The sequence below is a fragment of the Lipotes vexillifer genome, unplaced genomic scaffold (assembly GCF_000442215.2).
Source record: "Lipotes vexillifer unplaced genomic scaffold, Lipotes_vexillifer_v1.1 scaffold1161, whole genome shotgun sequence".
In the NCBI taxonomy this organism is placed as follows: domain Eukaryota; kingdom Metazoa; phylum Chordata; class Mammalia; order Artiodactyla; family Lipotidae; genus Lipotes; species Lipotes vexillifer.
Window position 1 is genome coordinate 265,305 of NW_006780142.1, and position 26,426 is coordinate 291,730.

The following is a 26,426-nucleotide window of genomic DNA, read 5'->3' on the forward strand; positions in this document are numbered from 1 at the left end:
GGAGAATCTAGGGGCGGCGCGGAGCGGCTCCCCCAGCCGCCAGTGCCTGCGAGCTCCAGGCTGCTTGGGGAATTCACTTTGCCGCTTTTCCGCTTCTCCCTCTTCAGGCTTCTGATGGCTTTCTATCTCCGGCCCTATCCTTTTCTTTAAAAGGAAAACTTCACTGAGATTTTTTCTTGCCCTTTGGAAGAGAGGATTAAAAGTTCTCAGAACTGGTGCCGCCCGTGCCGCTCGGGCGCTGGGACGCCGTTTGCCGGCGGGGGTTCCAGTCCCACCATGTGCACCAACATAGTTTACGAGTGGCTGAAAGCGCTGCAGCTCCCGCAGTACGCGGAGTCCTTCGTGGATAACGGCTACGATGACCTGGAGGTGTGCAAGCAGATCGGGGACCCGGACCTGGACGCCATCGGGGTGCTGGCGCCCGCGCACCGGCGTCGCATCCTGGAGGCCGTGCGCCGGCTGCGGGAGCAGGACGCCGCCGCCGCCGGCCTCTACTTCACGCTGGAGCCGCAGCCGCCGCCCGCGCCACCCGGGCCGCCTTCGGTCGCCGTCCCCACTCGCCGCCGGGGGGAGCCTTGCGGCGGCCAGGCCCAGGGCCCCCGCGGGGATCCCCGCAGCCTGACGACCGCCCCTCGCGGCAGGGAGCTGGTGAGCTACCCGAAACTGAAGCTGAAGATCATGATCAGGGATAAGCTCGTCCGCGACGGCATCCACCTGAGCAAGCCCCCGTACTCCCGCAAGGTAAGGAGGCGGCGTGGGCGCGCGGCGGGAGGGACGCGGCCCGGCCGCTCCTGCCCAGGCTTGGCAGCCCGCTTTTCCCAGGAACGACGGGAGACGAGGAGGCTCTCGGTATTTGGGATTCTCTTCTGGGTTCTTTCTGTGTTCGCTTTTTTATTCCTTGCTTCCCGGTGCCACCAACGGTTGATAAGACAGGATCCCTCACCCAGGTGTTACTTCTAAGCTAGGACCAAGTGCCCGCGTAGAGTCTCGGTCAGGACCTGGGCGCGCGGTGCTTCTCCAGGAGCACAGGACAGTCATGATACCCTCCGTGGGAGTGTTTGGGTCTGAAGGTACCAGAAGACTGGTTAAAACCCACATTGTTCTCGACCTTTCTTTTTCGCACCTTTTTGAGAAGCTCCCAAGGGAAACTGGCCAACCCTTTCCTTCAAAGAGTGAGAAGTGATGCCCTGTTGCTCTCAATTCCATAAAGTCGAATCCCAGCTGCAAATTTGAAAAGTGAACGATTGACATGAGCAGCCTAGGGGAAAAGTTAACAAAACACAAGTCAGTCCGCTTGGGATAAGTTCCTTCAGCTTAAGTATAGGGAGGTAATGGGTGCTAAGGACATTGGTGGTAATGGGGTCACTGAGGGCGTGCTGCTGAGTTCTGTGCTGGGTCACCGGTTTGGTTGATAATTAATCCAGATGAGATGAAGCAGGTACAGCTGTGACTTCTAGAAAGCCTGAGTGGATTCTCATGTAGGAAAGGAGAGCACAGCACAAGGAAGTGAGATTTTCCATCACCAGGGAGGACTTCCCTGGCGAGAAGCTGGGAAAGTATGGCAGCTGATCTGTGAGGAAGGCTGAACTGTGGATTTGGGCCTTTAATAAATACATATACTGTAAACAGTATATGTAATCCTCAAGCTTGCCTGGAGTTGCACAGGAAAAGGAGCACCTCAGCGGGAAAGTCAAGACATAGAGAGAAGCCCAGCGGAGAATGGTGGCAAGGATGCTGTAGCTGGAGGGGAGTAGACACAACACCGCAGCAGAGACATGCGGGTAATCCAGATGTCGTGTGCGGATAATCCAAATGTTGTGTGCTTGTCTAGGGCACTTGCGTTGCTTTATAGTCCTAAGTTACGGTCATAACGTCTGGATTTAAGGAAGTTCAAGAGAAAACTTTGTAAAAAGTAGATAAAAATATCTAGGGTAGATGAGAATAGATGGTTTAATATTATCCATAGGTTATCTTGTAAGACAGGCAACTGAGATAACCTGCTTAAGAGTATAAGTTTGTTTTGTAAGAACTGTATAAAGAGGGCAAGCCCGGAGGACAGTTTGCCTCAAGTTAAACACATGTTCCAGTTACCCACTCTGACTGTGTTTCTGCTATGTGCCCCAAACAGGACGATGAAGGGGAGAACACAGTTTTCCCAGGCAGGTAGAGGTGGAGATATGTGTAGTGTGTATACAGTGACTCTGACATCACTGTAAAATAAAGGCTCGTTCCTGGAGATGGCAGGTCAAAGGAGTTCAAGGCCAGTCAGACTTTTGTGATTACATCCTGGGAAGTGAGGCGGGCTTAGGCTGAGAGAGTGTGAGCTCCTGGGCACATGGTGAGGGCAGAGGTGAAGTCCTGGCCAGAAAGGGATGCCGAGAACAAGTTCATATCACTAGGGCTTGCTTCTTATTCAGGAGAAGAGCTGGGTACAGGGCTGGGAGGGCTGCAGGTGGGGATGATGTAACGCATTTTGATTCTGATGCTTAAAAAGGCCTCGATATCAAAGTCAGAAGCTGAAAAGGATAAGTGGAAGAGGATTCCAAGGACATGAATGTCTGGGCATTGGCTTTGGACTGTGCCTTCCTGCCTAGATCAGTGTGTGAGACGGTAGTGCATTTGAGTAAGGGCAATTTATCGAAGAAAATTTCGACTTACATTGTAGTACTATTTACCTTTGTAAATAATAATTTCTGTCAACTTCTAGATAAATCCCGTAACAATAATGTTTGATAGTAAAAATATACCCTCATTCACTTTCTACACATATGTAATTTCTCAAACTGATGAAGAATAAAATGGGGCCAGAAGTGTTTTTGTACCTCCTTCATTGATGCTCCAAGTGGGGACCAAAAAAATGGAGCTGACGAATTTAAGTGTAAAAAAAATTCTGTCCCTTCATGTATTTGTTACAAGAAAAGCACACACTGAAATAGAAACTAAAATACAATTAATGTACCCCAAACTGAGCATGCACATGTATAGTGCCAGATCACGTTGGTTTTTCTGAATTTGTTGCCTACGTATGCGTTGCTTCTTAAATTTTGGATTTTAAATGATCTAAGAAGTCGTTTTCTGCAACAGTGTTAGGACTCTTTTTTTTAAATAAATTATTTATTTATTTTTGGCTGCATTGGGTCTTTGTTGCTGCACCCGGGCTTTCTCTAGTCGCAGCGAGCAGGGGCTACTCTTCGTTGTGGTGCGCGGGCTTCTTATTGCGGTGGCTTCTCTTGTTGCGGAGCCCGGGCTCTAGGCACGCGGGCTTCAGTAGTTGTGCCTCACGGGCTCTAGAGCACAGGCTCAGTAGTTGTGGCGTACAAGTAGTTGTGGGCTTAGTTGCTCTGCGGCATGTGGGATCTTCCCGGACCACGGCCTGAACCCGTGTCCCCTGCATTGGCAGGCGGATTCTTAACCACTGCGCCACCAGGGAAGCCCAGGACTCTTCTTTAAAGTGTGATCCACTTTTTAATTTCTCCAGATTCCTTGGCTCTGTCGTGATCAGAACACAGTGTTCATTCTGTGCATTTGGAATTCTGCTTGTTAGAGAGGCCTCACGTCTCCTTTATAGTCTTTGCATGGCTGATCCTTGTAATATTTTTGTGCTTTGGTGAGAATATTAGATGGTTTGAAAGCGGATTTTACGTAGGGTGATCAAGGCAGGAATAGTGAATCTTTACAGAGGAAAGTAAGTTGAGGAATTTTCCCAGAAATTACTTGAAAGGACTGCAGGATTGTGGTATCTGCCCCAATAACAGTTAACGTTACCAGGAACTGTGCTGCAGTGCTGTGTTCATTGTCTTATCAACAGTTGCCACTTTCCTCTTTTAGGTGAGTTAAAATGTAAGAAAAGTAAGTTTCTCTTTGTCCCAAGGCAATCCAGCTTTGGAAAATCAGGAGCTTGGAAAGAGCGCTGCTTGAAATCTAAAAACATTGGATGAATCCCTCTTCTGCTCTGTCCTTAGCTTCTCCGACTGCTGTGATTTCTACCTTAATGAAGTGGGGATATGTTTTCACAAAGTAAGGATTAGGAAAAGCTTTGTGTACATGTTCTCAATACTTTACCAAGCTTCTCTATGCTGAGGCTCTGCCAGGCTCCAGATTACCGTGATTGGCAGGATGCAGAAGCCCTGCCTTCAAGGAACTTGGGATCTAGCGGGGAAGACATAAAATAGAATGAACAACAATGATAAAGTATAGTGATTGCTTCCAACCTAGTTTGTGGGGAGGGCGGATCATGGCAGACTTTCTAGAACTGGCCTTTGGTCTGAGAACTGAAGGATGGAGGGTTTAGCCTGAAGGAGAGGAGGGTCCTAAGGGAACAAGTGTTCTAGGTATAGAGAACAGTGTGTGCAAAGGGCCAGAAAGGGGAGAAGTGCAGCAGGGCACCGGGAATTTAGAGGAATTCGGTCTGGCTGGAGCACAGAATGCTTGGAAGAAGTGGCAAGAGATGGCGAGACAGGCGGGGGCTGGTCCTGGATGGCCTTGGAGTAATATGTCAGTGTTGGAGTGTATCTCGAGAGGGGAGCTATTGATGGATCCTGACCAGAGATAGAGGAAATGATTAGGGCAAGGTTGCAGTGTCAGGAGAGATTTGCTGGCAGCCTGGACTGCGTGGCGACAGGCTGGGAGGTGCCATGGAGGTAACTGAGGGGTAGAATTGCCAGAACTGGATGATCGTTTGGATGACGAGAGGGGAGAGAGGTTGGGATGACGTGTAGGTTTCTGATTTAGGATTGCGATGCCCTTTCCTGAGCAGGAGACCCAGGAGAAGAGCAAGTTTGGAAACAGAGATGTTGCCTTCAGGTTTAAATATACTGATGCCGGGGCTTCCCTGGTGGCGCAGTGGTTGAGAGTCCGCCTGCCGATGCAGGGGACACGGGTTCGCGCCCCGGTCCGGGAGGATCCCACGTGCTGCGGAGCGGCTGGGCCCGTGAGCCATGGCTGCTGAGCCTGCACGTCCAGAGCCTGTGCTCCGCAACGGGAGAGGCCACAGCAGAGAGGCCCGCGGACCACCCAAAAAAAAAAAAAAAAAAAAAAAAAAGTCCTTAAATATACTGATGCCGGAGGCATATCTGAACATATTTGTCTAGTTGGCAGTTGGAAATACAGTTGTGGAGCAGAGGAGAGATGCTGGGACAAAAGATGCAGATTTGGGAGTAGTCTGCACATTGAATCCACAAATATGAGTGATCTGTAGAGGGAGAAGGGAGAAGGGACCAGGACAGAACCTTGGGGAGCACCAGGATTTGGGAGATGGACAGAGGACGAAGAACCTTCGAGGGAGGCAGAAAGGGTGAGTCAGTGGAAGCAGTGACGCTTCAAGGAGGAGGGACTGGTCAGGAGGTCAGAGACCGGTCAGGCAGGACAAGAACTAAATGTATCCATGCCATGGAAGGTAGCAGCCATGCCAGTGGGGACCTCTGAAATAGCAGGTTCAAGTGATAGACCAATGAGAGGATGTGGAAACAGGGAGCATAGACAACTTTTTTTTTAAGATTTAATTTTTTTTAAAGAGCAGCTTTGGGTTCGCAGAAAAATTGAGAGGATGGTCCAGAGAGTTCCTATATACCCCTGTCCCACACGTGCTCCCACCAGAAGTGGGACATTTGTTACAATTGATGAACCTACCTTGATACATTATAATCACCTAAAGTTCATAGCTTACATTAGGGGGTCACTCTTGGTGGTGTGCATTCTTGACTTTGAACAAATGTATAATGAATGACATGTAGCCATCATTATGGTATCATGCAGAGTATATTCATTGCCCTAAAATTCCTCTGTGCTCTCCCCATTCATTCTCCTCTTCCCCCAACTCCTGGCAAGCAATGATTTTTTGCTCTCTCCACAGTATTGCCTTTTCTAGAACGTCACATATTTGGAAAGGCTACATAGTACATAACCTTTTCAGATTGGTTTCTTTCACTTAGTGATAGGCATTTATGATTCCTTTGTGTCTTTTCATGGCTTAATAGCTCATTTTTTTTTAGCGCTGAGTAATCGTCCATTGTCTGGATGTACTATAGGCAACTTTTTAATGAAGTCAGACTGAGAAGCTAGAACTAAAGCTATAGCTGGAGGAAGAAGGGAGAATTTGAGTCAAGGGAAGAGTCTTGTGAATTTGTATTTTTTTTTTAAGGATGAGAGAAGCTACAGCATGTCTAAGTGTTGGTGGGAGGGAGTCAGAGAGAGGGGGCGTGTGAAGATGTGGGAGAAGGGAGACCACCCAAGAGATCAAGGAGGTGGGAGGGAATTGTGTCCAGAGCACTGGAAAAAAAAGGGGGACACACTTCCAGTGTGGGGGGTGCCTTCTCCGTGACAGAGGGATGGAGAGGAAGGGTGGATGAGGAGACTGGGAGCTTGGTGGGGATGGCGTTGAAGAGCCCTCATTTCTCTGTCTGCTCACATGATACCATTGAGGGGGGAGATGGAGAGATTAGAGGTTTACGGAGCGGATTGCGTTAATATACAAATACTAGGTATTATGCATCTGGTGTTTATAGCTGTGCCTAAATGTAAACGTTATACAATAATGCTTGTAGGATGTGTATAGCCATACGTGAATAGAAAGTACCCTCACCATTCCTATGTTTGCGCTGCAGTTTACAAGCTATGTGTGATGTTGTATTGCGTCCTGTAAGTTTGGCAGTGCTTGTGCATGGGGGTTATGGTAGATGTGGATTGTGTGGGACTGGAAAAGTATCCTGTTTCCTAGCAGACTTGGGAAAGCGGAAGGCAGGCTCTAGGGTAGATGGTGGGTGGGGAAGGTGCATAGACTTCTTCTACCTCCTTGCCACACACTACCAAGTAGAGCTGAGTTCTATAATGTTATTTCACAGTGCTGTAGGAGTGTTAAGCTTCATTCACGCCTCAGTGTGAATTTAATTACCGTAAGTAATAAGACTCTCATGGTAATAGGGTTATTCATGGATGTTGGGGTGAGATGGCTTGGGATGGAGGTGTTTGGAGAGACAGGTGGCATGAGGGCTTCTGTCTTTGGGGGCCAGGGTGAAGGATATAGAAAGAATATTTAGAAAGGAAAGAGAGAGGTTGGCAGAGAACATGCTTACGTCCTTTGCAGTTGTGCCTTGGGTCCTGGCAGAAGCTGAAATGACAGTAAATATTCCTTCTCCCAAGAATGCTTCTGCCTTCATGGCGCTATCATTGTTTATTTTCAACCTGTTGTCTAACTGATTCGTGTTAAACGTGGGAGACATGACAACTTCTACAAACTTATTTTAGAAAATGACTCTTATAACCAAGTTTGTGGATATTAGCAGGCATTGAGCAAACAACATTTGCCAGATGGCTAGCCTGGCTCCTGTCACCCCGTACCTGTCCTTGCTTGGACATTTCAGCCGCCATCATAGTGGTCATGTCTTGGCTGTGTACAGAAAAGCCTGTTGGCCCAGGTCTTACTCCTGATAATAGGGGGATTTGGTAATTAATCAGCAGTAAATTTTTAGTACAAGTGATACCCAGTCATTTCTGCAGGCCTGAGGACACAACAATGAAAATTATTTGTAAAAACTTCAAAAATTAGATTTTTAAAATTCGGTTGTAATGTTCAAAACTGTCACCTGGTAGTGAGAGATTGACATATATACTATTGATACTGTGTATAAAATAGATAACTAATGAGAACCTACTGTATAGCACAGGGACCTCTACTCAATGCTCTGTGGTGATCTAAATGGGAAGGAAATCCAAAAAAGAGGGGATATATATATATTTAACCACAAATATAAACTGATAGCCTCAAATTACCAAAAAGTTAAAGAAAATTAACATTAAGGACAAGAGGGACTTCCCTGGTGGCACAGTGGTTAAGAATCCACCTGCCAATGCAGGGCACATGGGCTCAATCCCTGGTCTGGGAAGATCCCACATGCCACAGAGCAACTAAGCCCCTGCATCACAACTACTGAGCCTGTGCACTAAAGCCCGTGAGCCACAACTACTGAAGCCTGCGCGCCTAGAGCCCGTGCTCCGCAACAAGAGAAGCCACCGCAATGAGAAGCCCGTGCACCGCAACGAAGAGTAGCCCCCGCTCGGCGCAACTACAGGAAGCCCGCGCTAGCAACAAAGACCTGACGCAGGCAAAAATAAATAAATAAAGATCTTGGTGAAAATAAAAAATGTTTCTTTAAAAAAAAAAAAAAAAGGGAAGACAAAGAAAGAGCAAAAAAAAAGAGAGAGGTTAAGCAACCTGCCCGAGGTCATACAACTTGCCCAAGGTCACACTCTTAACTACTGCTTCTGTGGATGGGAAGAAAAATACAGCTATTCCTTCTTGGTACGTATTATTATTTTCATATTTTTATTAAAATTAAAAAGGTCAAAAAACAAAAAAGAAAGCTCTTTTCTCTGCACTGGCATCTCCAGTCTTAAAGAGGTCTCAGTTGTGCTTATTCTTCCTTCCCAATGAGAAAAAGATGCTCAAGGCAGGGTTAGCGGTACTAAGGGTGGCCTCATGAACCATGTCTGCTCTTAGGTAGTTGTCTAACACATGCCATGAAAAATAAGAAAGAAATTTTGATTAAAAAGCACATTTTTTCAGATTATGTAAGTAATTAGATTCCAGTTCATCAGAAATATGTTCTGAAATGAATTTTCTTGAACAAGGTAAGTCAGATGACACGGACTCAACCAACGCTGGTGCTTGAAATTAACAAGGGATATCTTAAGGTATTTGGAAGAACATTGCCCATGGTGAGGGAAAGTACACCCAGGACCATGATCGGTATAACTTTTCAAGGTTATAGTCTGTGTAGAGCTAGAAAGAGCATCGAGTCCTTAGCTATAGCTAAGGCTTATTATACTATTGCTAGCACTTGAGTTAAAAAGTTTTTAACAGTTATTTTCTAAGTTTTATGAAAAATGCTATTTCAGATCAACCACTGATTTGGACTTGAGGACGCCTGGGAGAAGTAGGAAGGGAATCCATGTTTTCAGTCAATATAAAAAGTATTAAGGGCAAATAATTGTGGATCATGCCAAACGGCATTAAGCATACAATCCGTCTTACATAGAGACTAAGGACATCTAATAGTTTAAAGAGATTTCATTACTGCTTCTAATTGAAATAAATGGTCTGATGAGCCCTTAAAACCTTACTGTTACGTTTCCATAAAGTTATAAATACAAACAAAATAAGACCTACTTCATTTGGAACATGTCCGAAAGATGAGGAAAGCAATCAGCATGTATTCTTTACCAAAATCCGAATTTTAAGATATTTTCTCTAGAGCATACCATAATTTTATAATAAGACTAGAAGTGTACCTGTTGTATTTGACACCCATATTTTTTTAACACCCTACCTCTATTTGACAAAACTATTTTAAGTAAAAGTCATGGAATAATACACAGCAATTATTTTCTTGATTTCTTCTGTAGTTTTAAACAGTTAACAGTTAAAATAAGGAATATATTTCAGTTTTAAAGAATTCAAATTTAGTAAAAACACTTCATCTATAAAATAGAATTTGCACTTAAACAAACTAACGTATTGCACCTTGCAGTTTGTACTCTGTTTCACTGTTTTGAGTTTTCAACACATATAAAAACTCTAAGTGGTCATAAGAATAATGGAATTGAACTAACTCAAGTTTCACGTTTTTCTGTTTTGTTTTTACAAATCACGATGCTATCGTTGTTTATTTTCAATCTACAGTTTAACTTATTCATGTAGTACCATGGGAGAGACATGACAACTTTTACAAACTTATTTTATTTATTTATTTTTAAGTTTTTTTTTTTAATTAATTAATTTACTTTTGGCTGTGTTAGGTCTTCGTTGCTGCACCCGGGCTTTCTGTAGTTGCAGCGAGCGGTGGCTACTGTTCATTGTGGTATACCGGCTTCTCCTTGCGGTGGCTTCTCTTGTTGCGGAGCACGGGCTCTAGGCGCACGGGCTTCAGTAGTTGTGGCACACGGGCTCTAGAGCGCAGGCTCAGTAGTTGTGGCGCACAGGCTTAGTTGCTCCACGGCATGTGGGATCTTCCTGGACCAGGGATTGAACCCGTGTCCCCTGCATTGGCAGGCGGATTCTTAACCACTGCACCACCAGGGAAGTCCTACAAACTTATTTTAGAAAGGACTTTTATAACAAAGTTTGTGTGTTGGTGCCAACCATATAACCAGGAGTTCTGTGAATTAACTCCCAGGTAGGACACAATGCCTATAAAAGGACAGGTAATAAAAGATGCTAATTTGGGCTTCCCTAGTGGCGCAGTGGTTGAGAGTCCGCCTGCTGATGCAGGGGACACAGGTTCGTGCCCTGGTCCAGGAGGACCCCACATGTCGCGGAGCGGCTGGGCCCGTGAACCATGGTCGCTGAGCCTGCGCGTACGGAGCCTGTGCTCTGCAACAGGAGAGGCCACAACAGTGGGAGGCCCGCTAATTTGAAGATGCTAATTTGAAGCGAATGTAAATGCCATTGAAACTCGGCAGTAACTGTGACAGCTAGAAGTTCGGCCAACAAAAGGTTTTTTTCAGGGAGAAGTGTTTTATCACTGACATTGTTTAGAGTTTCTGTAGGTCTTGTTCATAATTTAAAATTTCATTTTGTTTTAAGGGCGCCTTCTTTGCCTGCCGTTTCTCTCTGCCCTGTCCTTGGAAGACATAAGGAAGTGTGATCTTTTTAGTTTAAGAAACGTTATTTCTTCTGTACAATAATGCCAGTATTTATCTCAAAAGGTTGTAGTATGAATTAAATGGGATAATATTTATGAGGTTGTTTTGTAAATTCTAAAAGAACTTCACAAATTTGAAGTGTTCTTACTGATAGTGAATAAATCATTGTTTCTAATACAATTTTGAAAATATTTGATTGAAAAGTAAATATACTGAATTGAGAAAATTTGGAGAACACTGAAGCAGACTGAGAAGAAATTTAAAAGGGTCTGTTTTACAGTTTCTAACACTACAGTGTATTTCTTTAAAAGTCATCTATGAATTAGAATTTCTGTCTTGTACACATGCATAAATCTGGTATGGGATAAGAGTAAGGATAAGGCTAGTCCTATGTTGGCAGATAGCATTTGAAAAGTGATTTTAATGCTAAGACATATTCCATCTTAGTTTAGCACCATAATTAATTTAACCATTTTCTTATTGGGTTGAAACCTCACCCATGTTATTATTGATTATTTACATTTCTTCATAATTTGAAAATGTCATATTTGAGAAATAGTATTTCATCATTCTTTGAGTGACATTTCTTAGATTATTGATTTATATAATTTCATGTTTGTGGCTTTTATAATTATGTATTGCTTATTCACTGTACTTGCCTGTTTTTTCTGTTGGTCTTAGACCACTTCCAGTTGCTTGGCAAGAGCTCTTTATATATTAAAGAAAATAATCATTGTTGCATAGAGGTTGCAGAGATTTTTCAGAGTGTGGTTTACCTTAGATTTTAATGATTTATTTTTGGATGTCCAAAATTTTAAAACTCCTATGTATTCCACCGTATCAATAATTTTAGTTGTTTCTTCCAGACTGGAGGAATATAGAGGGTACAGACTTGGATAGAATTGAAGTTACATTCTTTTTTACCATTTACTTGGACAAATTATTTAATCTTTCTAAAACTCAGTTGTCTCATCTATAAATGGGTATAATATTACCTACTTCTTAAGGGTGTTGAGTCAGAGAGACAGTATATGAAAAGTGCCTCAAAGAATAACTGACAGTAATTCCTCAAAACATCTGGCTAATCTTTGTTGTATAATACAAAATCTTGTGATTATAAAGTTATTCTCAATATGAAGACCTATCTTAAATTATTAGTTCATGTCCTTATGATTCTGTTGAGGCTAAATGTTCTTTCCATAACTTCAGAAAGCTCTTTAAATAACAATAACGTACATAATTTGTTTGTCTGTTATAATAATTGAAAATATTTTACTCAATTTACCGTTTGCCTTTTAGGTTTTCCTTTCCCTTTTTTTAAAATTAATTTTTAATTGGAGAATGGTTGCTTTATACTGTTGTGTTAGCCTCCACTGCAGAACAAAATGCATCAGCCATACACTTACAGATATCCCCTCCCTTTTGGACTTCCCTCACATTTAGGTTACCACAGTGCATTAGGTAGAGTTCCCTGTGCTATACAGTATGTTCCCATCAGCTGTCTATTTTATACATAGTACCAATAATGTATATGTGTCTATCCTAGTCTCCCAATTCCTCCCACTGCATCCCTTTCCCCCTTGGTATCCATACATTTGTTCTCTATGTCTGTGTCTCTATTTCTGCTTGCAAATAAGATCATCTATACCATTTTTCTAGATTCCACATATATGCTTTATTATATGATATTTGCTTTTCTCCTTCTGATTTACTTCACTGTGTATGACACTCTCTAGGTCCACCCACGTCTCTACAAATGACCCAATTTCATTCCTTTTTATGGCTGAGTAATACTCCACTGTATATATGTACCACATCTTTATGCATTCATCTGTCGATGGACACTTAGGTTGCTTCCATGTCCTGGCTATTGTAAATAGTGCTGCAATGAACATTGTGGTACATGACTCTTTCTGAATTGTGGTTTTCTCTGGGTATACGCCCAGTAGTCGGATTGCTGGGTCATATGGTAGTTCTGTTTTTAGTTTTTTAAGGAACCTCCATTCTGTTCTCCATAGTGGCTGTATCAATTTACATTCCTCCCACAGTGCAAGAGGGTTCCCTTCTCTCCACACGCTCTCCAGCATTTATTGTTTGTAGAGTTTTTGAGGATGGCCATTCTGGCTGGTATGAGGTGATGACTCATTGTAGTTTTGATTTGAATTTCTGTAATAATTAGCGATGTCAAGCATCTTTTCATGTGTTTGTTGGCCATCTGTATGTCTTCTTTGGAGAAATGTCTAAGTCTTCTGCCCATTTTTTGATTGGATTGTTTGTTTTTTATGTATTGCACTGTATGAGCTGTTTGTATATTTTGGAGATTAATCCTTTGTCAGTTGCTTTGTCTGCAGATGTTTTCTCCCATTCTGATGGTTGTCTTTTCATTTTGTTTATGGTCTCCTTTGCTGTGCAAAAGCTTTTACGTTTCATTAGGTCCCATTTGTTTATTTTTATTTTTATTTCCATTTCTCTAGGAGGTGGGTCAAAAAGGATCTTGCTGTGACTAATGTCAAAGAGTGTTCTGCCTATGTTTTCCTCTAAGAGTTTTATAGTGTCTGGCCTTAACATTTAGGTCTTTAATCCATTTTGAGTTTATTTTTGTGTCTGGTGTTAGGGAGTGTTCTAATTTCATTCTTTTACGTGTAGCTGCCCAGTTTTCCCAGCACCACTTATTGAAGAGACTGTCTTTTCTGCCTTGTATATTTTTGCCTCCTTTGTCATTGCTTAGGTGACCACAGGTGCGTGGTATCTCTGGGCTTTCTATCCTGTACCACTGACCTATATTTCTGGTTTTGTGCCAGTACTATACTGTCTTGATTACTGTCGCTTTGTAGTATAGTATGAAGTCAGGGAGCCTGGTTCCTCCAGCTCCGTTTTTCTTTCTCAAGATTGCTTTGGGGACTTCCCTGGTGGCACAGTGGTTAAGAATCCACCTGCCAATGCAGGGGACACAGGTTCGATCCCTGGTTTGAGAAGGTCCCACATGCCGTGGAGCAACTAAGCCTGTGCACCACAACTACTGAGCTTGTGCTCTAGAGCCTGCGAGCCACAACTACTGAGCCCGCGTGCCACAACTACTGGAGCCCGCACACCTGGAGCCTGTGCTGGGCAACAAGAGAAGGCACCACGATGAGAAGCCCACGCACTGCGACGAAGAGTAGCCCCCACTTGCCACAACTGGAGAAAGCCGGTGCTCAGTAATGAAGACCCAACGCAGCCATAAACAAATAATTTAATTAAAAAATTTAAACAACCTAATCTTACACCTAAAGCAACTAGAGAAAGAAGAACAAACAAAACCCAAAGTTAGTAAAAGGAAAGAAATCATAAAGATCAGAGCAGAAATAAATGAAATAGAAACAAAACAATAGCAAAGATCAATAAAACTAAAACCTCGTTCTTTGAGAAGATAAACAAAATTGATAAACCTTTAGCCAGACTCATCAAGAAAAAAAGGGAGAGGACTCAAATCAATCAAAAAAAAAAAAAGATTGCTTTGGCTATTCGGAGTCTTTTGTGTTTCCATACAGATTGTAAAATTTTTTGTTCTAGTTCTATGAAAAATGCCATTGGTAATTTGATAGGGATTGTATTGAACCTTTTTTTTTTAATGGAGAAGTATAATCAATCTATCTTTGTGATTACTTTTATTCTTATAATAGATCCCTTCTTTAGTCCAGGATCAGTTAATATTTACCTATATCTCCAATTAATTTATTTGGTTTTAGGTTTACATTTAACTCTAATTCATCTGAAATTTATTTTGGGACATGATATAAGATGGAATCCTGGGCTTCCCTGGTGGCACAGTGGTTGAGAGTCCGCCTGCCGATGCAGGGGACATGGGTTCGTGCCCCGGTCCGGGAAGATCCCACATGCCGTAGAGCGGCTGGGCCCGTGAGCCATGGCTGCTGAGCCTGTGCGTCCAGAGCCCGTGCTCCGCAACGGGAGAGGCCACAACAGTGAGAGGCCCGCGTACCCCAAAAAAAAAAAAAAAAAAAAAAAGATGGAGTTCTAATGTTATGTGTAATCATACACAGGTGATAATTTTATCACCTACTTTACAGGAATTACAGCTTTTATTTCTGTGTTCTGGTCCTACTGCATTGGCTAGAATTTATGTAGCATTGTTAAATAATAGTGATAATTAGATGTTCTTGTCTTATTCCAAATTTTAACGGACATACTACAAGTATTTTGTTATTATTCTGCCACTGGCTCTCAGCTTAAGATACTCTTCATGATGTTGAAAAGCATCTTTGTTTTCCAAATTTTGTAGGCATTTTTATTGGGAATGGATATTTGATTCTATTAAATATCTTTGTAGCAACTTAAAAACAATTGGAAGTCTTTTTCTTCCTGGGCCTAATGTTGTGATGTATTGCATGAACAAATTTCCTAATATGAAACCATCCTTAAGTGTTACACCTCTTTTGAAGCAACCTGAGTGTGAGAGGAGGAATTTTGTGATCTTACTCCCAGATTATTGTGACATTCTTTTACATTACATAGCTTTTCTTTCATGAAGGATGTTTGACATTTACCTTCAGTTTGGTAACTACTATGGCAGTTATTGTCATGATATTATTACAGTTGACTTCCTGCCAATAGCTTTTTGGAAGTTGCCATCTCTGTCTAGACAAGCAAGAGAGGCAGCGACAGCAGTGAGACGTGGGGACCAGCCCCACACCCTTCTTGCTCAAAAGACAACAGCCACATAGTCGTGGGTAACGATTGAATTTTCTGGTTTTGCAAACATTTTGTTTTTGAACCAGAGGGCAGAGACTCTGAGGGCGGTGAGGGGTTAACTTGAATCTTTATTGATTTTACTGTTTTCACAGCCAAAATGGGCGTTTTTTTCCCCACTAAGTATAGTTCGGGAAATTGCTCCCAGATTCTAGAATTATATTCTTTTCCTTCATCCTCCCACTCTGCCACTCCCCCCCCACCCCCTTGTACTCCCTCAACTAGTCTGCTCCCTTCCTGCCCTGACCCTACCCAAGGCCTGTTGGTGGAAAATACAGATGGGGGCTGCTTGCCAGATGCCATGTTAAACTGAAGACCCTTATGAAAGAAATTGAAGTGGCGTTCATTTTAATTTGAATGTTTGGCTTTGCGTAGAAACAATAGCCCAATTGTAACAAAGATGAAGTTGGAAAACTCTGTAAGAAATTTTGTTATAACAAATCCTTGATTTACTTAAACATGTGTTGACAGGTCAAAAAGAATTACTTTTTTAAAAGGTTGTTGAGGCAAGGATTAAAGATGGGGTACAGGAATGGTATGTTTCTGAAAGAAATACCTACCTCAGGTGCTGAATTCAGCTCAGTGTGTAGAAATGGATGCACCCAACGCTTCCCAAGCTGGCCATCAATCACACAATAAATATATAGGCACTTTAAAGTAACCATATATCAATGCAGAATGGAACCCTGGTGGATTAGGAGGTGCTCCTTTGGGAAACTCTTGATTGACAAAAGCAGTACTGCATTAAGTAGCAGCAATATTTTCATGGCCAGAAAGTAATAAAGCAGTAGATAATCTTTATAAAGAGGAAAATATTTTACATAAAAAACCGTTCAGCAATTCTTAGAACACGCTAACTACAGGATCCAGTTAAGGTGAAAAATAGCTCTACCTAAATGTGAAAGAAAACAACGATAATTCAGTGAATGGTTAATTGCATCCAAGTTCAGTGCTCTAGTCACTGTCACTGATAAGGCATCTAAAGAAAAGAGGGGATTCGTTGCTATCTGGGATTGCACGAACCCCCTGTATCTCTGGTTTGCACAGTAGGGAAAAATTCAGGATATGCATATTGCATCCATTATAGATTAGAGTGGAGCCAGAGAGTGTGCAAAATAATTTACTCTTTTGAGACCTACTTCATTACAGAGAGGTGGTGGAGAGTTGGAGTTAGGTTGGTGACATTAACTTTGAGTTTTATTGTTATGTCATTTAATTAATTAATTAATTAATCTATTTATTTTGCAGTACGCGGGCCTCTCACTGTTGTGGCCTCTCCCGTTGCGGAGCACGGGCTCCAGACGCCCAGGCTCAGCGGCCATGGCTCACGGGTGTGGGATCTCCCCGGACCGGGGCACGAACCCGTGTCCCCTGCATCTGCAGGCGGACTCTCACCCACTGCGCCACCAGGGAAGCCCTTTATTTATTTTTTAATAAATTTATTTATTTTATCTATGTTTATTTTTGGCTGCACTGGGTCTTCATTGCGGTGCACGGGCTTCTCATTGCGGTGGCTGGCTTTTCTTGTTGCGGAGCATGGGCTCTAGGAGCGTGGGCTTCGGTTGCTGTGGCTCTCAGGCTCTAGAGCGCAGGCTCAGTAGTTGTGGCTCACGGGCTTAGTTGCTCCGTGGCATGTGGGATCTTCCCGGACCAGGGCTCGAACCTGTGCCCCCTGCATTGGCAGGCGGACTCTTAACCACTGTGCCACCGAACCCGTGCCCCCTGCATTGGCAGGCAGACTCTTAACCACTGCACCACCAGGGAAGCCCCTTGCTGTGTCATTTTAAATCAGAGTTTTCACCACCACTTGTTGGCACAGCAGTTTGGGCCATATGTTTATCTCTCTGTTAATACGGTTCCTTGTATTGATATACTTACCTTGAAAATGGGGGTGACTTGAATCTTCTGATGGTTTATTAAAACATTGTGACAGTGACATGCTTGACCTGCTGAGCCATATTAGTCCTGCTCCCTGACGGGAAGCATGATCTTCTTTGTTATCCCCAAGATTGCTGTTTTGGGGATGCACATGCTAAATTATATTAAGAGTGATTTGTAGGGCAACGGGGAGAGGAATGGTCTTCTTTTGAAGGCAGGCAAATTGAAAAAGCAAGAGCTTCCTAGAGTAGGGAACTCACCCTGTAGTCTGAACACCTTTCACTGTGCTTTGATTTCATTCACTGTGAAATTTAGACTTATTCTTGATTCAACCTTATATGAATTATTTATGGATATGTCTGATTTTCCTCTTTGCATCAGAGGAGGACTTCTCTTCTTCCTCGAACCACCTCCCTCGTGCAGCATAATAATAGTGATAACAGTCTATATTATTTGCTAAGAGTGCTTTATCACATTATTTCATTCAATCCTCATCACAGGTCTCTGAGGAAGATGCTATTTTTGCTATCCTTGTTTTATAGGTGGGAAAAATGTGGCATAGTTGTGGGGTAGGGAGTGGATATGTCCTAGAGATTTTTACTTTATTTTTAAAATTTAATCGCATACTAGTAAGTGTAAATTTCACAGACTTACGGTAGAATGAATCCATATTTCGTGTTTGATTTAAGATAAGGAGAATTCCTTCATTCTTTCCACATGCATTACAAATACTGATTGGCAAAAGGAGACTGGAAAGAAAGTCATATATAAATTAAATCACACCAGTTTGGTGACAAAAGTCCCCGTTAATCTTGAGCATCCACTGATGAAGTGAGTAGCCATCATTAACTATGTATGATTGTTACTGTGGTACATACACTGCAAAGCAAATATTGGTTTTCTTTGGTTCTGCTTTTCAGGAGTTTTTTACTGAATTAGTGTCTTTGCTAATAAATACATAACTTGTGATTTTAGTTTAAGATAAGTTCTTAAGATCGGGGCTTTTCTTCTTTTAGACAAAGTGGAGAATAGTATTGGAAGCAGGCATTTAATCAAATGATTCTTTTCTTTCTTGGAACACTTCTTGAAGTTAATTTGAGTTGCTTTCTTAGGCTCCAGCACAGTTTTTTAATATCCATAATGGCATATTTGGTGTTTGAGGTGGGATCTGGAAACAGTTGAAAGTCATTTTGGTAAACAAGTTAGTTAGTGGGGTAGTCCTATTTTAGTCCCAAATACCAAACAATCAAATAAAAAGTAAGACAAAACAGAAATGTGACTATCACGAGTCTGATTTTCTTAGAACTGTGCATTTTTCAGGAGAAACGATTTATTAATATCTTGATCCTGTACATAGCTCTACTGTTTTAATAAGCATTGTCTCCCAACAAAAATTATTTTTAAAACATTTCTTATTTTAAAATTTTTAAAAAATTTAATTTTATTGGGTTATAGTTGATGTACAATGTACAATGATGTACAAAGTGTTTCAGTTATACATATATGTATATATTCATTCTTTTTTAGATTTTTTTCTCATATAGGTTATCACAGAATATTGAGTAGAGGTCCCTGTGCTATACAGTAGCTCTTTGTTGTTTTTTCTTTTTTTTTTTTTTTGCTGTACGCGGGCCTCTCACTGCTGTGGCCTCTCCCGTTGCGGAGCACAGGCTCCGGACGCGCAGGCTCAGCGGCCATGGCTCACGGGCCCAGCCGCTCCGCGGCATGTGGGATCTTCCCGGACCGGGGCACGAACCCGCGTCCCCTGCATCAGCAGGCGGACTCTCAACAACTGTGCCACCAGGGAAGCCCTACAGTAGCTCTTTGTTGGTTATTTATCTTATATATAGTAGTGTGTGTATGTTCATCTCAAGCTCCTGATTTATCCCTGCCCCCACGTTTCCCCTTTGGTAACTCTAAGTTTTTTTCAATACCTGTTAAGTCCGCTTCTGTTTTGTAAATAAGTTCATTTGTATCATTTTTTAAAAAATTAGATTCCACATATGAGTGATATCATATTATATTTGTCTTTCTCTGTTTGACTTCATTTAGTATGATAATCTCTAGGTCCATCCATGTTGCTACAAATGGCATTATTTCATTCTTTTTTATGGCTAATATTCCACTGTATATATGTGCCACATCTTTATTCATTCCTCTGTCAACGGACATTTAGGTTGCTTCCATGTCTTGGCTATTGTAAATAGTTCGAAAGGATATATGCACCCCAATGTTCATTGCAGCACTATTTACAAAAATTACTTCTAAAGATACCTTTTTGGGTCATATGTAAGTCTTGATTTGTCTGCTTAAAAAATCTATTTAATCATTTGTAATAAGTATCCCCTTTGCTTAGGTTCATGTATTTTAATGGTCTTATTTTGCAATTGAAATTAAGAATAGATATTTGAAATTGAGTAGCAATTATAAACTTGGAGAAGCAGGCTGTCTTCTAGGCCTTAATTATAAAAGAGGGAATTAGCCTCTTCTGAAGAATTAGCTGACATATTATTCAATTCCAGTAAGACTCAGCCCATGTTACATCTGTGAACACTGTGTGTGTCTTAATGGGAATATTCCTAGGATACCTTCATATCATTTGAGTCTGAAAAAAGACTCACATACTGAATATGAGGCTTAATTTTGTTGGAAAGAAGGAAAGGAAAGTTTCAAAATAATGAGAAAGCCTTTGGTTATACTGTAAAGTCCTTTAGGATCATTAACTTGTTTTAAATAATATTTAACTCTAGAGGTCTGCTTTCATTTAAGGTGTAGAAAGCCACAGGAAGACACTGCTCCCACATTAACCATGAGAGAAAGGTGGATAATGTATAGTATTGTGCCTATTTTTGGTCCCATCAGAGACCTGAGTTCTAAAGGTAGTCAGATGATCTAAATTCCAAGGAGAGAAGGGACACATCATTGTTTTGTCTTTAGCAGGGCCTGAGAAGGAGGGTTAGCAGCCATCAAAGCAGATGTGAAGACAACAAGTAAAACTTTTGTGAATTTTTAAAAGTTAATATGGGCTAGCATGACAATTTTAAATTGTCAGGGATGCCAGATACAAAGAGGATCTGTATCTATCAGTACTTACCACTTTTTACCATAGGCCTTCAACTCAATACTCATGAGAAAGAATGAGTGGGGCAGGAAACCAGAGGAAGCTTGTCACTGGTGCAGGCATGTAGGTGATGACGAACTCTACCCCTCGGAGACAGGCACAAAATCCACCAGTATCCCAGAACTTCTGTCATAGGACACAAAAGCTGTCATAGGCAGGGGATGGGCAAGGAACCCGCCCAAACCTGGATCCAGGCAAAGTTTGGCACATTGTTGGAATAGTGATAGAAAATATACTGTCTCAGCCCTGCACTGATGCTGGATAAAGCCCATCAGCTGGGGAGGAGCAGGCTTGGATTCATGATCCACGGATCCACCAGTGGTGCAAGGCAGAGACTGGCTGTCATTCATAGGGAGAAGAGAAAGGGATGCTGAGAAAGCCTCACTTCTGAAGCTCAGGTGCACAAGGTTTGTCAAAGACAGAGGCTGCAGCAGGAGAATAAAGAAAACTCCTCTGACCCCGCCATGTATTGGTGTGGAACAGGAACTCTAAGAAAAACCCTCTGTTACCCCAGATCTCACATTAAACATAAGGTGGCTGGAATCCACTGCTAGAAGAATTCATAGTTTTCGCTGTACCAAAAGTTACTATAGCATCAACAAAACACACACCCACCTCAGTACTCTTAGATTAACTCAAGCACTCACAATAATAGCCTGACAGCAGAAGAGATATGCCCATTCCAGAAGTAAATTCATTTACCTCAGTCTCAGCTGCTTTTCTGTATACAGTGTTTTGTATTTAATCAAAATCTATAAGATATGCAGAATAAAAAGGGAAAAGAAAATTAACCTACCAAGAGAAAAAGCAGTCAATAGAACCAGACCCAGGAATGATCAGGATGTTGCAACTATCAGATAGAAACTTAAAAAATGGCTATTAATTATAAAAAAACGTACCATAGTAACGTAAGATGTTAAAAACGGGGAAGCGGGTATGGGGTTATATGGGAACTCTTTGTACTATCTTCTCCATTCTTCTGTAAATCTGAAACTTCTAAAAATAAAGTTTATTAAAAACTATATTGTTAAGGAATACATTTAAAACATATTATTAAGGAAATAAAAGTTCAAGCCAGAGACTGAGAGAAAGAATTTGCAAAGTGCCTGTCTGATTCAAGAAAGAACTCTAAGAACTCAGTAGTAAGAAAATCATTTCAACAGGAAAATGGACAAACATTTTGACCTTCATCAAAGAAGATTTATGGATTGCAATTATGCACATGAAAAGATGCTCAACATCATTAGTCATTAGAGAAATGCAGATTAAAACCACAGTGAGATGCCATTAGAATGGCTAGAATTTAAAAGCCTGTCAAAAGCAAGGGCTGTTTAGAATATAAAGCAAGTAGAACTCGCATACGTTTCTGTTGAGAATGCAGGATGGTCCAGCCTCTTTGGAAAACAGTTTGGCAGTTTCTTATGAAGGTGCGTGTAAGCTTACCATACAGCCAAGCAGCCCCACTCATAGCTCTCTACCCAAGAGACATTAAACGTATGTCCATACAAAGACCTATGCGTGAATATACATGGAAGCTTTACTCAAAATAGCCCCAAACTGGAAACAACCCAAATCTTCAACAACTTGTGAATGGATAAACAGATTGTCATATATCCATACTGTGAGATACTACCAAGCAAGAAAAAGGAACAAATTACTGATACTTGGCAATAACATAGATGAACCTCAGGAGACTTATGCAAGATGAAAGAAGCCAGGCACAGAAGACTACATAGTGTACGATTCCATTTGTGTGGTATTCTAGAAAAGACAAAACTATAGTGACAGAAAAAAGATCAGTGATTGCCGTGGGCTGGGCATGACTGCAAAAGGGCACGTGGAAAATTTTTGAGATGATGAAAATGTTATATATTTTATTGTGGTTGTGATTTCATGACTGTATACATCTGTCAAAACTCATTGAGCTAAATAGACAAAAAGGGTAAATTATTGTATGCAAATTATATTTCAACAAACTTGTCTAAAGACACTAAACCATAGATGAACATATAGTAAGTTCTCAGAAAATAATTTAAAATGTAATTTTAAGAACTTTTGGTACTTTCTGTCTACAATAATGCTGTGCTATGTGAGGGGCCTTGAACAAGTTACTTCACTTCTTGGGTCCTTATTTTCCTTATCTATAAAATGGGATAGCAGTCCTACATACCTTATATGAATTTTTTATGAGCATTTAAATAATACTCATAAAGGACTTAGAAAAATTCCCAGAACATAGTAAATACTCAAACAATGTTATTTCTGTGCTGCTTTAGCTTCTGTGTATAATAGGGGACTGAAAACTTAGATGTCCATGTGTTGTTGATAACCTGAAGTAAGGATTTAGAGAAACATTACTATTGTTAACTGAAAAAACTGCGCAACCTAAAAGTTGAGGGTTATGTTTTATTTGATGGACTTACTGAGGACTTAAACCCCGGATATAGCCTCTCAGATAGCTCTGCGGGACTGTTCTAAAGAGGTAAGAGCGGAGCCAGGATATATAGGAGTTTTTGCCAAAAAAACCCACAAAACCCCAAGACCCACGTAGTCAGAACATCAAAAGATTACTGTTAACTAAAGAAAAAAGAGACATCTCAAGTTAATGAGTTTAATGCTTTTCTATGTATGGGAAGATGCAAGAGTCTGAGCTTAACTGAAACTATTCCTTTGATGTGCACCTTAACTATGTAGGACCAGTATCCTGTTTTTCTCCACCCTGAGTTCCCCTCAGGTGCACCATCAGGGGTGGCTGCAGTGGCTGACGACTTGATGGCTGCAACATCCTTTGTTTACTGAAGTGGCAGGTGACATTCTTTGTCCATACAATTTTACTTCAAAATTGATGTTTGCTTGTGCTATTGCATAGACTCATTTCTGCATTCATTTGAAATTTTTTAACTGGGCACTTTCTCTCTGTTAGACATTGTTTGTCTTGAAGAATAAGACTCAGTCTGTGTCCTCAAGAACTTATTGTGAAAACAGACCACTCAGTAGGGGATTACAATGCTTTGACTGGGATAAGTACTATGAGTAGGCATGGGAGCCTGTTATGGGACTCTATGGAGTGGGTATCTGATCTGGAAAGCGGGAAGATTTTATGGAGGAGGTGATGATGTGGCTGACCCCTGATGCAAGCTGGTCATCAGTTGGCCTGTTTGGGAGTGGAAGTACATTTTTAAAGGTCCATGGAACACTGATACAGAAAGAAAAGAAACTTAAAAAACAGAACTGGATCTGTATAAATAGCATCTGACCTTTTAGTAAAATCAGTTGATATCCAAAGTTTAGGTAGCTAGAGGTTACAAGGGATCAGATTCTAACTTTTCCCATTTGTGACATGGCATTGTTGTTAGTCACAGTGGAAATGTCACATTTAAACCACAACCATCAAATTCCTGAAGAGAGCAGTCAAGGTTTTTAAACTGAGGCGTGAACCATGGTGGTAGGTTCCTGCATGGGCAAAATCATCTGAAGCCTGTGTCTCAAAGTCTGTCAGCCTGTGTTAGAGAAGGACTGTTTATTGTTAATGTCCCTGAATATGCTTTAGAAGGATCAGTCTGTTGATGTGCTTACGTACAGGTGGAAAAACACAACTAAGAAAGCCAGTATGCCATCCGAAAAGCTAGACGGTTTATGATATGATAAGCATCAATTTCTAAACCGATCTTAGGTTCCAGCAAGCAGGTACAGGTCCAACCTTTGGGCCATTATCCTTGGATATACCACAGAGACCATACCTGGCTGGCTTTTGTCATTTTGTTAGTGTCACCTACACACCACACTCTAGATGGCCTGCTAGAGATGAATTCCTGGGGCAGAGTCCAGGCATCATGAAGTGGGCTGTGGTAGTTCAGCTCAAAAAAAGTAAAAATATTTGCACAGGGAATGGGCAACAGTGTTTTGCAGAGAAAACATTGTAAACCTAGAAATTTGGGGGCCTAGATTTGGTGAGTTTCATATTTTTTAGTTCTGTACCTTAGCATATTACTGATTATTGTTCATTAATATTTTTAAATTAATTGACGTTCAGCAAATATTTTTTGAACACCAAGAATGTGCAAAGTACTGTTAGGTGTTATGTGGGGAATTCAAAGGTAACTAAAGTATAAATTATGCTCTAATGGAATTTATAATCTAGAGGACGATCTATATGGATATATCTGTATCTGTATTGATATCTACGTACACACACAAATACATCCACAAATCCATACATAGTAAATATGTATATATGTAAGTATACATAATTTTTCAGTATGATATGAATGCCAAAATGAAATATAAACAGAATTTTGGGGGGTACCAAATAGAAAGCTGTCCATTTTGATTGGAGGTTGGGAGGATCTTTGGAGAGTAAATGGTAGGTTTCACTAGGCAGGGACTGGAAACTGAGGGAAATAGACTGTCCATTTTATAACGTCCATTTTATAAACTTTTGAATATTCAGCACCTTGCTACACAACATTTGTTGAATGAATGCATGCATGAAACATCATCACCAAAATTTCAGAGTAAAGAGGGGAATAATGTAAATTGGTGAGTGGTCCACCACGGGTGGTGCTCAGCTAGGGGCCAGTGTTTATATGGTATAGAGTGCAGCTTATTTAGCGCTGGGCTGGGGGGTTTTTTTGTTTGTTTTTTGTTTTGTTTTGTTGCTTTTGCAGTATGCGGGCCTCTCACCGTTGTGGCCTCCTCTCCCGTTGCGGAGCACAGCCTCCGGACGCGCAGGCTCAGCGGCCATGGCTCACGGGCCCAGCCGCTCCGCGGCATGTGGGATCTTCCCGGTCCGGGGCACGAACCCGTGTCCCCTGCATCGGCAGGCGGACTCTCAACCACTGCGCCACCAGGGAAGCCCTGGGCTGGGTTTTTGAGGGGCTTTGCTATAGTGCTAAGGAGTTCAGAATTTATTCCGCTGCCTGGGACCTGTCAGATATGTTTGACCTGGAGAGTTACCTAAACTTATTTATTTTACAGAGCTCCTTCATGCTTTCACCATTCTTTGTTTTCTTTCCTGTTATCTCCTCAGGAGTTCTGAATCTCTTTATCCACAAGCACCCAGTTTATTGGGCTCCACCCTACCCCCATCTTTGGGGTTTTGTTTTAAAAGATTATCTCCTACATAGCTCTAATGGTAATCAATTAATTTTCCTATTTTATTGGTGAAAAGCATGTAATTCAGGAACAAGGTATTCCTGCAGAGGTTGAACATGGATTTAATTGCTGACTGTATTAGTTGGCTGGGACCACCATAACCAAATGCCACAGGCTGGGTAGTTTAAGCAACGGAAATTTATTTTCTCACAGTTCTGGAGGCTGGAAGTCCAAGATCAAGGTGTGGACAGGGCTGGTTTCATTCTGAGGACTCTCTCCTTGGCTTTCAGATGGCCATCTTCTCACTGGGTCCTCACATGGTCTCCTCTCTGTTTGTTGTCTGTGTCCTAATCTTCTAATCTCCTCTTCTTATAAGGACACCAGTCAGTCATATTGGATGAGGGCCCACCCATATGACCTTATTATACCGTAATTACCTCTTAAAGGCCCTATCTCCAATACAGTCACAGTCTGGAATACCGGGGGTTAGGACTACAACACGTGAATTTTGGACGGGACACAGTTCAACCCATAACACTGACCTAAGAAGTTACATCCGTGCTCTACCACCTGACAGGAAATCATACTGTTGGGGTTCAAGGCAACTTGTGTCACATGTGGTTGGGGTCTAAGCTTGAATCTAAGTAAGTGGCTAGTTGCTCAGAAGCTGATGGAACTCGATTGTTGCCTAGTGAAAGCCATCCCTTCCGAAGTGTTCAGTCTCTACCAAATCCATTAGCAGTCCATATTATAATAGTTTTAAATAAGTTTGGACAGGATGAACATAAATCTAGAGCACAGTTGTACGGCATTTACTAGAGAATCACCAACTAAGCAAGTGCTGAACAGTATAGTTGATGAGATGAGTCAAGTCAGGTGTACTGGACTCCATCATTTTTGACCTGTGTGACCTCAGGCAGATGGCTGAATCTTTCTCTGCCACTCTTTC

At 41.7% G+C, this 26,426-nt stretch overlaps 1 protein-coding gene across 1 annotated transcript in view; it reads left to right on the forward strand.

The window, feature by feature from the left end:
* Positions 1–276: 276 nt before the first annotated feature.
* SAMD5 (sterile alpha motif domain containing 5) overlaps positions 277–26,426 on the forward strand; it is a 53,922-nt gene continuing 27,772 nt past the window's right edge. The window contains exon 1 of the mRNA XM_007453213.1: positions 277–741. Within this exon, the coding sequence (XP_007453275.1) occupies positions 277–741 (465 nt within the window). The remainder of the gene's footprint in view (positions 742–26,426) is intronic.